General features: G+C 40.7%; 1 protein-coding gene across 2 annotated transcripts in view; it reads right to left on the bottom strand.

Moving 5' to 3' along the window:
* Positions 1–3,692: 3,692 nt before the first annotated feature.
* The window catches only part of PYGO1 (pygopus family PHD finger 1), a 192,916-nt gene continuing 181,342 nt past the window's right edge, over positions 3,693–15,266 (bottom strand). The window contains exons 2-4 of one of the 2 annotated variants that reach the window (XM_049812809.1): positions 14,246–14,353; positions 9,655–9,740; positions 3,693–7,887 (exon numbers count right to left, since the gene is read on the bottom strand). In XM_049812809.1, coding sequence (XP_049668766.1) covers positions 6,766–7,887; positions 9,655–9,740; positions 14,246–14,294 — 1,257 coding nt within the window. In that variant the 5' untranslated portion in view covers positions 14,295–14,353 and the 3' untranslated portion in view covers positions 3,693–6,765. Of the gene's footprint in view, positions 7,888–9,654; positions 9,741–14,245; positions 14,370–15,266 lie in introns of those variants that run through there. The other variant, XM_049812808.1, reaches the window with a different exon arrangement.

Raw genomic sequence — 15,266 nt, 5'->3', positions numbered from 1 at the left:
TACACTTTGCAAAATAAACAAAAAGAGAGGTCCATTCAGGATCTTTCTTCTGTTGGCACTAAGCAGTCAAAAGTGCAAGAAACTTTGTAGTGAAAGGAGATAAAGTTTTCCCTGGTATTCTTAAATTCCCATCTCCTGTGCTATGAAGGATGGAGATTTATATTCCAGTCAAATCTTAATAATATTACTAATACTCTGGACCGTCCAGTTGCCAATACATACATCTCTTCCAGGGGTTGTTTCACTTCTAAATGGCTTCAGAGGCTTTAATATGGGGGGGGAGGGGGGAATCCTTTAAATAGTTTACATTTTCTTACCTTCAATTTAATAAATAACCTTTTTTTCCTCCCATCCTGTCTAAATTCTCTCTCATTTCTCTCACCCCTCCACATTTTTAAGAAGAGCTGCTTTTTATTCCAATGAACTGTTTTGCATGCGTGGCTTGGGACCACCCATAGCAGTTGCTTTTAAAGATTATTGGTAAGGTACTGATTTGGTATGTGTTAGTTCTGGCATTTCAACAAACAGGAAAAGCTTAGTAATAAATTTGTAAATTAAAATAATTAATTCTTTGCAAGTGCAGAAAGCTCTAAAAAAATCTGTTCAGCCAAATGGTGCCTGAGCCTTCCCTCCCATCCTGTAAGAAAGAAATGGGGCTTAAGGTGCAAGACATCTTCTAATCTGCTTTGAACTTACTTTAGATTAATACCTTTACAGAACAGCAGACCTCTCCAAGAGAGGCAGGAGCCATCTTTTCTGATCAATACCACCTCATACTGTTTCTTGCAGGATTATGCCTAATCCAAATGCATTCTCACAGGAAAAACATTAGAAGGGTTAATTTAGGCATTACATCAGCTTCATACAATCAACAGGCAACTTCCCCGCAAAAATTATCTTTATTTTAAAAGAAACTGAAACCAGACAACAGAAAGCAACAAATTACATACAGTGCTGGACAAAATCTACCATATACATTTTCCAAGAATGCTTGAATTGGATTCTGATATATGTTCTTCTAAAAGGTAAAATATCACATCATTATTAACAACAACAAAAAAATGTCAACAATCTTAATCAGCTTATATTTGCACTGTTTGGATGGCAGTAGATTGGCAACTTGCCTTTTTCAACTCATCTTTAACACTGAAAGGAGAATGTGGACAAAAAAATTCCAAGTCACAAGGCCCTAAAGAACACTGTCTGCTCTAAAGGCCATATACAAAAGCTTGGAGGACAGACTGTCTTTTAAGTAAAAATCCCTCAATAACTGCATATTATTTCACGTTTCAGAAAAAACTATCAAGGAAGACAAAAAAAAAAAAGAATATATATATTAAAAGCTTGCCCTCCATAAATTATATGGAAGTTCAGATTTAGACCATCCTTTAGAAGATAAGTGTCTAGGAATAGATTCAACATCTCTCATGACTCCAATCCCAAACTGTCTCCAATACAGCAATTCCTGAATTACAGTGCACAAACCTCCGTGTAAAAAGGTGGGGTTGGATCAAAAATTAGTTTGAGACAGTGTGAACATGAAGAGGAAAATTAATCATGTACGGCAAACAATACAAAAATAGGTGTCCCCTATGATGTTGGGATAAGCCATTTCTGAACCAGGAAACTGAGGGTGACATTGAATACTTTAAGCTATAGGCAGCACCTCTAAGGGGCTGAACACCATTCAGAATTAATTAACTCAGAACTGATGACACACAACACTAGGGCACTAAAGGGACCCTTTATTTCCATATAAAGCATAAGCCAACAAGAAATCGGAGGAGTTCCATACAAACAAGTGAATGTGCATAACTCAAGATGTAGTGTAGGATAGTTATATTGCCTTAAGAGTTCTGCTAAGTACACTTTATTTTCCAATTTTAAGGAAGAATCTATTCTAATATAGAAAGCTTCAGACAAAACTTAGTAATTGCAGAATAACTTTAAAATACATCCAGTTCTACATCCTCCTGCATATATCTAATCACATCCAATAGATACAAAAATTACATGTTTTGTAAACCAAGCAGAGTGTTAGAATAGAATTTTCACATCCATGAGCTTATTACCAAATGTTCACCCATTTGTCAGTGGATAATATTAAGAAATTCATACTAACAGTTATGGCAACAAGATGACAATGCACATAAGTGCTGCATGTTCTGAAAAGTAGTCAGTTTTAATTACCATGAATTGCTACCATCTCTCATACCTCGTTCTATGCAAGATACCATGCCAGCTACCAATCCATAAACAATAATGTTTCACATACTTCATAGAGTAGCTTAAAACACATCGTGATATGAAATAATCTGTATTACATAGTAATTTAATCCCTGGCCACAGGGTTAATGTTGGACAAAGTCTGGAAACTTTTTTCCAATTTGAATTACATACATTAACTTTGCCACACACCACAGCACTAATGCATGTATTACTTCAGACATGCTCTAATTTAAAATCAAAACAAAAAAGTTGTTGCAAAAATACATGTCACCAATGTGGAACACATTCAAGATTGTATAAAAAGTACTGAACTGATATCCCAAAACAGGTATATTTAAGCAGTACATAAGGAAAGATTAGTTTTAATATGAAACAGTTATTTAAGTCACATACAACATGATAAGAAGCATGACTTCCTTTTTTAAAAATGTTACACCAATACTTCTACTGCCAGGCAATGTTTATTTATAAAATGAAAGAGATATATTTAATGCAGCTGTGTTACTGTATTAAGTTGGAATAAAGACAAATATTAAAAAGGTGCTACATTTTAACACCATTGATTTTGTAAAAATCTCACCATAAAAAGCATTTCACTTGCAAACAGCATAGGCCCCAAACTTTGAAATGTTCTTGACTCTGTGCATGCAGTTCCACTGACTTTGTTAATTCTCACATGCTTGAAGTTAAGCCTGAAAAATGTGATTACAAAACTGGTTCTCAGATGAAAAACTTCAGAAGTCACAAAGTATGTTCTTCTTTGAACAGCCCCCCACATTATACTTTTGTTTCAAATACAGCAAATTTTATTACTTCTTTCTAGTCTCTTTCATCTGAAGATCTCAAATAATAACTAGGCCTCTAAACACCCTCGGGAAGTAAGCATTAGTCCCATCTTCTGAAAGAAGAGACTGAGGCACAAACAGTTAACCTTGCTTGTCTCAGGTTGCAGAAGGGATCAGTAAAACAGCCAGAAACAGGATTTTTGATATACCCTCTAGCCTATAAGCAGCACTGTCACTTACCGTGACAGCAATAAAACAAGTATTTTAAAGAGCAAATTACGTATTTTCTTATTTAAAACTGGTCTCTGGCAAAAAAAACCCCACCAAACAAAACCAAAAACCAAACCTAAGTATTAAGAACAGTTCGATCCAGTTTATATCTGTTTCCTTCAGCCAGGGGCTGGCAGGGGTAGAACATTTTGGGCAATAGGGGCTGCATTTCTGACAATGATGAGGAGCTATTTAAAAAGGACACAGGCATTTCCCACCAAATGTTAAGGTTTGTAAGATTTACAAAAACTTTGCAATATTTTTGGTGTGCAGCACCAGTACAGTCTAAATCACTAGTAATGAAAGAAGCATATGATAGTTGAATACAAATTGTTTCTTGTAGAGTACTACAAAAAAACCTCACCTATTCTAATCGCCCTCCCTCCCATCCACCCTTCTATAACTAATATCTAATTCTAACCAGCTGATGTTTTCCTATTACCTTACTAACAAAACATGATTGTTGTTTTTCCTGTGCATACTTGAACTACTAGTAGTCAATACATGCAGAGAAAAACAAAGCAAAACCTTCTCTATAGATAAAAGAGTCCAGGTATGCCAAGAGCGTATCAGTAGGGCAAGCATATTGGCTGGATGACTTTTGGAGATCCTAATCAGTCATATCTCTATGATCAGTGTGATAACAAGTTTGGTTTTGTTGCTAATTTTTTTTTATTTGATATAACTGGCATTTGCTAATGCCTTGAATTTGTAGGTTAACAGACACAGAAAGTTTACTGGGTTACAAACCTAACATAGTACCAGTTTAGAAAAACTATTTCAAATTGTTAGTTTCACAAATACACAATTTAAGGTCTTATAAAATGATATTCCAGTTGATTTTAAGTTTGTAAGAACACTATATTTAAATTCTTATGTCTTGCTAGCTAATATAGAAAACACTTGCCTAACTTCAGGTAGCGTTGAGGAAGAGATTAAGAAAAACATGGCTATTTTAAATACAATGTCGGCTCCAAAATGTTAAAACATTGATTGGACTTCTGAGAACAAATGCCCTCAACGTCTTCTCACAACAGGAATGGGGTGTGGGAGTGGGAAAGGTATAGTAAACAGTACGCTTGGGTAACAATATCATCATTGGAGCTTTTGCTGAATTTTCACTGAGCAAAATTTTTTATTTCATTTACATTGCTGTAGGTCTAAATCAGCTCCACTACCTTCACAATGCAAATCGTTGCAGAGGTAGAACTGATTCCCAGAGGAACAGATCTATCTAAACAAGGTTTGATTTAATTTCTACTGTAGATACCAAAAGCAAATTCTAACAGTCAGTCCGTCATTCGGAAAACTACTGAAGAATAAATCTCTCTAACAGAGGTTGTTGCTTCATTGTTTTTTTTTTGTTGTTTGTTTTTAAATATCACACCTCTAACAAAACAAGATTAAGTTGTACTAAATAAAACAAATAGTGATGAAAACAGAAGCTCTGGATCTGCATTACACTTTCTTTACATCTCCATATAGGAAATCCTCAAGATATGAATTGTGTCATTCACACTTTAGACTAATTATTTTCGTCTTCCTGATGAGAGGCAAGACAAAAAAGGAGGGCAATGCTGCACTTCTCCAGTAAAACAGTACATAAAACTTTTCACTTTTAAAATAAAACAATGACAGTTATGTTGATCTGCACAGTATCTTCCAGGAAAGTACCACAGTGGAGCCCATTTAAAATCAAACACAATGGTGAACTAGCAAACAGACCTTAATTTTCACTCATTAGCATAGCTTACCATAAAAACTACCTCTTCATACAGATAACTGTATTCTGTATAGGCTCCTACATCATTCGTCACCACAGACCTGAACAATTTATCACATTAAGGAACGTGACTAGTACCTGTAATGCTTGACATACGATTTAATTGCTGACTGTTTAAAAACTAGAATTTGCCAGCACAGTGGTATTACTAGCAGAGTCTGAAATTACAGCGCCACCTTTTATTAAGTTAAAACAACACTTCTCTATACAGAAACACTCATTTTCAGTTGCATATGCAACTTTATCACACTGCTAAGGCTGAAGTCTTCAAGGCTAGATGTTTCCCCACAATAGAGCAAACAAACAAACAAACAAAAAAGAGGGGGGTATTTTTGAGATCAAGAATAAGATCAAATTACCCATATTAAAATAGAATTCTTAGCATCACACTTGAAGCTCTGGTGCCATTCATACTTGTCAGTAGGATATCAAGTTTAGCAAAGAAGCTAAACTTCCTATTACTTGCTCCTGATGTAAACTAAACTCAACTGATGTGAAAGCTGTATTTTTCTTCACCATAGATTTCCTGCCCCCTCACTGCACAACTGGCTGAGGCAGTGGTGGGAATTCAGTTTTAAGACTTTGCCGGCCAAATTATCTTGCAATTTGGAGCCTGTGCTGAGCACACTCTATTGCTTTGCACCCTCCTTCATGCCAAGTGAATTGTGTAAACTCAGGATGACCAAGCAGGCTGTAGTTGAAAGCCCAAGAAGATGGGCAGGACTTTCCCTGCACTAGTGCATTCACAATTCTCAGGCAGCATGGAGGTGGAAGGCTAGAACCATCAATGAGAAAGGATGAGAGAAGAGGTGCATGATTGCACAACTGTGACAGATGCAGAGACTGTATCCTAATGCATGTGCTTCAGATAAATAGTTACTTATGCAACCCTAGTTTTGGTGTTCTCTGGATTTAAAGCACTGGACTTCATAAACTTGATGTGTTCTTTTCCCAAAGTAATCATATTTTGTAACTATTTCCAAATACTGCAAGACCTAGCAAGAGCCTTCAGCAAGTAAGTATTTGCTGAGAAATCAAGAGAGATCATTGTCTTTTCAAGGAAATATAAATGCGTAAGAGTTAGCAGGTTTCATTGTGTTACTAAGCATGAAGTCATCAATTTTTGAATAGTGTGTTAATTCTTTACTTCAAAAATAGGAAAAAGCACATATGAAATTCTCTGTATTTTCCCTAAAATAAAAACTATCAGTACTGCACATTCCTCCAAGTCATCTCCATTATATTCAAAGAAAGGACAGCAAGAGCATTAGTAATGGACATTCACACACACCCCCCACCCAAAAAAAATGTTATGAGTACTTGCAAATATAGTACCATTAAAACCAAGCACTAAATGCTAGTGTTAGTTAACACATTAACACCAGCAAATTAGGGTGTATTCATACAGGCACATTTTTGCCTTCAGTAAAATTGTCAATGCACATCCTACTTCTGATCAATTGTCAGTTATGTTTTACAGTTTAATCAGAAACAAAAAAACATTCCATCCTGTAAAACATTTGCACACATAAAACTAAGAGTACAAAAGCTGAGATGGAAGTTTATGAATGAAAACAGACTAGGGAAAAAAAGATGACAGCAATCAAACACAACCGATTGTCTGCAGAAAGCGAAGTACCCAATTTGTAACCAAATCTTCGTAGCAAGTATTTCAACCACTACCACCAATTCACATTGTTAGCCATCTGTATTCAATGTAGGTGGTCCTGCAGTCTCTCTTGTACGCATTAACTGGACATCTTTGTCAGCCATGCAAGTATCACAACCCCATACTGCTGATGCTTCTGCTGTAAGAAGGCCATAAGCTGACTCGGTCATGCCTGTACAGATCCGATGAAACCATTTTTGACAAGAGGCTTCACACAGGATGGCATCCTGGTCATCATTAACTTCATGTGTACAAATCCCACATGGATAGACGGGTTCAGAGGACGAGTGACCATGACGACTGGGATGAAGGGGTGTTTTGCTGCTCTTTTCAGAGTTGCATCCTTCAGCAGTACCTCGAGGCTGGCGGGACTTACTCTGAGTCCCATTTGAATGGCCAGCATTAGTGTTATCAGCATTATTAGAATGGCTATTATCCTGATTTACCACATTGTTTCGAGTAACATTTTTTAGGTCACTGTTACCTTGACTTACAATGTCCTCTGTCCTGTGATGATGCTGATGAGCAGCAGTGTTCTGGCTGGATGCCTTGCTTGCACCTTGACTAAAGTCTTGCTTTTGAGCTGATGATTTTGTCTGGTTGTACATGTTTGATGGAGAAACAAAAGAATGGTTTGACTCTAGCTGAGAATTTGGAAAATTTGGATTGTTTCCAGGACCAAAGTTAGATGGCATGTCAGGGTGAGGTATCTGACCAGAATGACCAAAGTTCTCACCAGGATTTGGTCTGAAATGCTGACCAGGCATATTGACATTTTGAGTTATCTGACCACTACTATAAGGTGGTTGATTCCCAAAACCTGGGTTATCATGTGGACCAAAGCTGAAAGAGTGGGGTCGGCTAAAACCCATTCCCACAGGGTTTTGAGGAAGGGGATGTGGTTGGTTTCTGAGGGAGTAAGAACCACCATATGGCGAGGACACTCTGGGCAGCATGTGAGGTGGCATTCTGAAAGTGTTATAGCCTCCAAAGCCAGGATAACCAGGATTACTAAAATATGGATTTCCTGAAGGAAGTGGTTTATAAGACACAGTATTATAGTTGTCATCAAATGGATTTGCAGCTACAAGGTGGTCAGAACTTGGATTCAGCGGTGGAGCATATTCAGATGGAGGAGGAAATGATGATCCCTAAAAATATTTTAAATACAACATTTAAATTAGTTTTAGTATTTCCTTGCAAAACAGACCAACCACAAAGGATTAGCAGCACTACTGGATTAGCAGCACTACTGCTAGAAGAACTGTTCAGCTGCTGTGTAAAGCTCACCCACTGTACCCTGCCAGGCTGTCTGAAATTTCAGTACAGAGGCAAGAGAGAAGTTTGGGCTCCACATAACATGGTGATTTATAGTAATCTCAGCGTTTTAAAAATTGTGCAATTGCACAACTATGCTTCTGAAAATACTACTTGATATGTGACTTCTATTTCTTAATCTTTTACATAAGAAAAGCAACAATACAGAAAGGCATATATCACTTAAACACAGGCACAAAATATTTCCAAATGTTGAAGAGCAGATTTAAAGCATTTCCTTAGTTTCGTTTTGGGTTCATTTTACTGAATATACATCTCTTAAGACACCTGACTTCTTTGAGGGTATACAAACCTAGTATTACTATAACGCTAAAAACGGTATATGGAATACAGGAGTTGCATACAGGAATTTTCTATATTCTGCGTATCAAATAGAGGTGTCCCTTATGAGCATTCAGTGATGTGGAAGGTCTGCAAAGCATAGTCTGTAGGTATAAAATACAAGGATTTGTGGTTACAGAGCATAATCAACTGTTTAATGGAGCCCAGAGGCTGTTTAAATGTCATCAGAGTAGCCATACAATTGAATTTCTTTCTAGACTAGCCTGTGGGGAACATCTAGCTGCTTCACCCTCATGGTAACTGTGCTCACAGAAAGCTTTTTCTCCTAAATACTAACAAACTACAACTGAACATTTTTTTTTTCCCAAGAAAATTTCTGCTGTGCTGCAAATTTTGAACCTGTAAGAAAAAGAGAGGAAACTAATCTGCATGTCCTCTAGAGTTATCACCATTCCAGAACACAGGAAAGCTCCACCAAGAAAGAGGCCTGAAACCCCTAAATTAACTGAATATTTCTCAGAGCATGTTTCACCATGACTACTTTAAAACAAAACAAAAATTAAGGAAACAGATCCACATCTCAATGGAATCTGGATAGGCCTAACAAAGTGATTGTTCGACCTACATAAACAAAATTACTCTCACTGGGCAGTACCAGATTAACAGATACTCTCACTCAAAGCTGAATGAACACACAAAGGAAAATTCTGCACTACAGATACCTAATTGCTTTAGATGTTTTGTATTCAGGCTTCTTTTCTGAAAACAGAAACTGTATAGAAATGCCAAATTGCAGGGATTCACTGGAAAGGAGCCGAACCTGCCTCACAGCTTATGCTTGAAAATTACTTGGGGAATATACCAAGAGTTTGGTCAAAGCATTAACAAACTGTACTGATCCATTAGCCCACAAACCTAAACATATAGGAATAAAAGTAAGAGGAAAAGTAGTCTCACAGCAACTACTCGTGCTGCACAGATTTCTACCAATGGCTACAAAGTCATTAAAAGAAAGTCTGTGTCTGAATCAAATCCATATAGTAAAATACAAGTTGTTGCAGTCTTAGTGTGCTCCTCTCTTTATAGGTCTTTGGCAACCTACAGAGATTAAAATAACTTCAGTGAGAATAACTAGTATTATGAAGATTTCAACTTCACAGTACAACTGAAATATTTTGTATGTAAATGCTACTTGTGAGAATAGACTGGTATTCCGAACAATGCAAGACAGTCATAGCAGCAAACAACATCTGAGTGCACTATTTATTAAGAAATCAAAAGAACCAAAGGGAATTTACCTGTGTATTTGCTTTGCGCTTTTTCTTATCAGGGCTTCCAAGTTGTACTCCTGGTCCTCCTAACCCATCCAATCCACTGTCACCACCTACAAAATTTCAATCAGTGCAATACTGCATTAGTTTTCTTACAGACTGTATTTTAAGTTTGCCTCTGTCTGTCATAGCAACAGGTATCTGTTACAAACACTGAACTTGCATTAATTCTGGTGCCTTACATTGCAAATTCTTAAGGAGTGAACATCTGGAGGTAAAAGTTAGCATACGTTGCATACAGCTATCTTACTCTATTACCACTTTAATGCCCAATTCGTGCTCATTACAGTTGGCATAAACATTTCAATTTATTTTATGTTTATCTGTCCCTTGGTTCTTAACATCTCCACTTCACCAGTTAGAAGTATTTCTTGTTTGCATAATGCATAAAACTTTCAAAAGAACTGCTGAAAACTACCCCTAAGATTCACCTCCTATTTAACTTTCACAGACATAGCATTTATCAAACTCACTACACCAGTATACAACAGTACATTACAATATGCCATGAAGGGAAAAGCAAACAGTAGTAGATCCATGAATGCAAACCACTGAAAACCTATGTTGTTTAGACAGATCTCTAGTTTATCAAATCGAAATTTCACTAAATGCAATCAAACAAACAAGACACCGGCCAAAAATGAGAGGGGCTCTAAGTGAATCTGCCCTACTCTGCAGAAGCCTCATAGAATAATTGAGCACGGATGCTCTGGCACAAAAAGAAGTAGAGAATGTTCTTTTTATCAATCACTCAATCAGACTTGACTTTGAGCAATACAAAGAGATATCTGTACTTCATCTGGGATTCTTCTTCACTGTTCGTAACAGTGGGACAAGCTGTCCAGGTTGTATAAATTGTGGCTTTCATTTTTAAAACCCTAGCTAGACCATAGACAAAAAAAAAAAAAAAAAAAAATCTAGCGCATTCCTTATTATCCCAGTCGGCCTTCCTTCATGGGGCTCAAGTAGGTTTGCCATCATATGGGAACGCAAAGAAAACCCTGAGCTGAAGTATGAAAATCACTTTGGGGTGATATGAGAGCAACACATGTTAAGATACTAACATCATTACATTAAGAAACAGTGTGTTAATTCTGTTTTCTTTTTTTCCCAGGGCTGTTAAGATAATAACTTATTTGCTCTTTAAAAAAAATAAAATAGTAACAGTATAGGACAGTAAGAAGTGGGCAATCCAACCTTAAAAATTTACTGTTATTTGTTTAAAACTCATATTCAGAATACACGTCAAACTTTACCAAGATGCAAGCATAGAGCTGGACACATGGGTTTGTCTTTATTACCAAAGGCGACCTGAAAATAACTGTGAATTATCAATAGTATTACACAAAGAAGCATAATGTATGATATTACACCACTCTACATTAAGACAAGTATTTTCAGCAGACAACTAAACCAGCTTTAGGACTATTCAATAAAGTAACACAAAATCTCTTCTCAGAGGGAAGAAGCAGACCTACTGTATACAGACTGAAATATCCAATAGTTATGTCAAATACTCCTGATCAAAGGAAGCCTGACAAATTTTCACTTCTAGCACTTACTTCCTCCTCCCCTCCTTTTCTGAGGTTCCAGGGAATTTACCAGTTCTACCTCAAGTAAGAATCCAGTTCTGCCTCTGCTTTAATAATTTCCTTTCGGCTGTGGCTGCCACTGTTGAAATTTAATTTCATTTTTCATTATACATAAGGAAGATACGTGGACATCCAAATCAACACCTGTCAAATTTTAAGTCTGAATTACAAAGACTAAGGCATGAAGTCATGATCATGTTCTCAGAATAAACTCATGCTTGAGCATAGCATATCGCAGTATAACCCATCATTAGAGCAACCAGGGATTATTCTTAAAAAAAAAAAAAAAAGTCCTTTTTGCCTTGATTTAGAATATAAAATCCTGCATATACTTGGCATGCTATGAAGCACTGGCACTACATTAACTGTAAATACTAATTAATCACAGCATAAAGTTTTACATAAAGAATGATGACAAATCTCCCTTAAATTCCAACTCCATCAATCATCTTCTTGATAAATTCTTTGCCCAGAACTGTCCCTGCACTTTCCTTTAGCTTCTTCTCCAGCATTCCTACACTCATAAATTCAGTGGGAGATTGTACTTGTGAACACTATTCCCCACAGCTGTATAAAATACACTCCTATTCATGGTCCTGTACTCTTAATGCATAAACAACGTTAACCACTGATAGCAAAACATTATAAAAATCCAGATTTCTTTTAATAAAATCAACAACTAGCAGCACAGATATTAGTAAATCTGTGATCAAGTAGAATACTGAGGATTATATGCAAGTGCTGTTGTACAGTAGCATAAGTTAAAACTTTATAAAATTATGTATAAATTCCCTCTCTGGGATATCATTCTTCAAAAACATAAGCATGTGAATATTAGAATTCCAGTGACAAGTTCCACCGATTTCTACACGAATTACTTACATGGGTGAAGCCATTCATATGCCTAGGTTTGCAGAACTGAGTCCTATGTCCGGAAAGGTACAAAGCTTTTGTATTTGCAGTTCTCACTGTGTGAGGCCAATGATTTAATTTAGCCCTATGAACTTATATTTTCCCTGTGGATTTTATAATGATTTAATTTATACATGAAAGGAAACAGAATGTTAGTCCTAGCATACCTCCAAAAAAAGAGTGAATAAGGGTCATTTTCATGCAGCCAAAATAAACTTTCCAGAAAGTCACTTTTGGTACCTACCACACAGACTTATATTAAAAGGTGTACTGAGAATTTTGGAATGTTGCGCTAAGGGTGCAAAAAATTATTTCATTGTACGAGACTAATTTTCCAGGAAAAAATACAATCCTTTTGACTGGGACATCATATACATAATGGATCTAGAGATATAAATACATATTTGATAACAATTCCCTTATTAAATAACAGATAAAATGTATTTCAGCCATTTACATTTGGGAAAAGGAAAAGAGGTTAAGTCCCGTATCCTTGCCTACTTCATACATACACAAGACAAAACATTTTCAGTGTTAGTCAGGAGAACTGCAACTTGTAGTTTTATTTACATATAAAGAGATTATGACTTTGCATGTAATTTACACCATACTTAACATACTGCAAATACACTATGGACTATTTTCATACTCGCTGACAAATCTCTGTCTGGGTTTTTACAGGATGGATGCCAGAGTCTTTTTAAGCAGTGCTTTATCTCAATAAGAACATTTTCCCAAAAACCATAAATGGTCGAGTAAACTTTTCATTATAGAGAGAAACCTAAAAAGAGTCTAATTTCAACCAGATTTGGTGAGCCTATTCTGTGGCCCTGATATTGTAAACAGTTTTGATATTAAGCTGTAATTGCATGAACTCGGTGGGTAACTCTGGCATGTGAAACTGTATGTGCTTAAATGTTTGCAGAATCAGGGCTCGAGAGTGAAGGAGTCTAATGAATCCCAGTCTCCTTTGTAACACTGCTGTGTATTTTCATGCTCTCATTCTCAAGGTTGCAATCCAGCTGTTACTAGAACAGTTTTAGAAAAGCAAACTGTAAATCAATGACAACATACATAGCACAATCCACACCTATCCCCACTTACCCAACCCTAAAAAAAGCTTAAAACATCACGAACAATAGAATTCCAGGGGCAAAACCGCAGGCAAGGAAAAGAGAAACAATAAATTGCAGATCTTACCGTTTTGCCATGATTTTCACTCAACTCAGTCACCCTAGCATCTTTCATTATGTCATTCAGAAATACATTTCTGTTTTTAGGGACTACAAGGTCACAACTACTGCTACGTAGACTGAGGTGCTACTGCCATTAAAGTCAGTTGCACAGCCGAAGTCGAAAGAGATACCATATTTCTACCCTTCTCACACATTGCAAAGAAACGCATACTTCAAGCCTCACTAGAGCCATACAACAGCGCTTTTAATAAAGAACGCTATTTCGATAAATTTTTCATTTCCCGAAAAAAACCAGAACCCCAGCTAGAATCAAGCACAAGAGCAAGACCAGGGTTTAGAAGAGCGACCACTCAAGTGTAATTTACGGGCTCCGCATCAACACCAACTCGGACATGTGGCACAGCCGACGTATTCCCTTGCACCAACAGTATGCACGCTGCATACTAATGGGCAGCACATCCAGAAAAACACAAGAGACACAGCCACGCATCCCCACGCCTCCACTCGCGGGGCACACCCGCGCGCGCAGCGCGCCCCGAGTTTTGCATTTAAAGGCCCCGGAGGCTGCGCGAGCCCGCGGGGCCCGGCCGGGCCCCACCGTGCAAACTTAGCGCGGCTCCGCGCCGCCCGGCCCCGCCGCCAGCCGCAGGGAGGGACGGCGGCGGGGGCGCGGGCGGCCCGGCCCAGGCTGAGCGGCGGCCGGCCGACCGGCCGGCCGGCTGGCTGGGAGCCCGGCGGGCAGCGGCCGTCGGTCCGGCCGATGCGCGCATCCCGCGGCACCGGCAGGTCTCCCTCCTCAGGGGAGTTAGGCCCCGGCAGCGGCCAACCCCCCCCCGCCCGGCCCGGCACTCCCCGTACCTCGGGATCTCTTCAGCGCGATGGGGTCCTTCTCCTGTTCCGCTGACATTACAGACAGCAGCGCATGGCTCCCAGGGCGGCAGGAATCGGGGCTCTTTGATGCTGCTGCTGCTGCCGCCGCCGCCGGCCCGCACCCCGCCCCCTCCTCCCCCGCCTCCTCCGCTGCCGCCCCCGCCCGCTGCTGCCGTAGCCGCCGCCGCCCCAGTAACGGAGCTGCCAGACTTTGCAAAGTTTGGGCGCAGGAGGGCTCTACAGCGGCCCGCGGCGGGGGCCGGGCGAGGCGGGCCCCGGCGAGCGGAGGGCCGCCGCCCGGGAGCTGCTCGGGGGTCGGCGGAGCGCCTCGCCGCGCCGGGCAGGGCCCCCGCGGGCTGCGGGCGCCCGCCTCGCTCGGCGCCCGCCGCCGGGGCTGCCAGGCCCCGCGGCCCCGCACAGCGCCCCCGCCGGCCACCAGCGCCGCTCACCGCGCCGTACCCCGGTCGCCGTTGCCAGCCGGCGCCCGGGCCCCCAAGGGCAGCGGCGGCAGCTCCCGCGGCGGCGGCACCGGGGCGCTCCGCGGGGCGTCCGCCATGAGCGTGGCGGGGCGCGCCCCCGGCCCGCGCCGCCGCTCGGAGGGGAGGGCGGGGGGTGGCTGCCGCTCGGAACAAAGACGCCGCGTTGGGGCGGGCTCCGCCGGCGCCAGCGACCCTCCTCCGCTCGGCCGCCGCGGGCCTGCGGCCGCCGGGACAGCGCCGGGCGAGGCGGCGTCCGCGGGGTTAGCCCCAGGGTGGGCTTGGGCCGGCGGCGCGCGGCGGCTGAGGGGCGGTGAGGCCGGCGCCCAGCGCGCGACCGCTAGGGACCGTTGAGCGCGTGTGAGGGCGGGGGCCGGGGCACGAGCAGTCGCAGCCCTGACTGGAGGCGACCGCGGCAGGCGGGAGCGAGGGCTGGGGCCAACGCGCGCGGCTCCCTCGGGTCCTTGCTTGGCCACAGTCAGCCACGTCAACCGCCGCACCGGCAGGTGCCTCTCAGAGCTGGGCCGGGGCTG

This window comes from Accipiter gentilis, chromosome 10 (assembly GCF_929443795.1).
Source record: "Accipiter gentilis chromosome 10, bAccGen1.1, whole genome shotgun sequence".
NCBI lineage: Eukaryota > Metazoa > Chordata > Aves > Accipitriformes > Accipitridae > Astur > Astur gentilis.
This window is presented reverse-complemented; position numbering and strand designations above follow the sequence as displayed.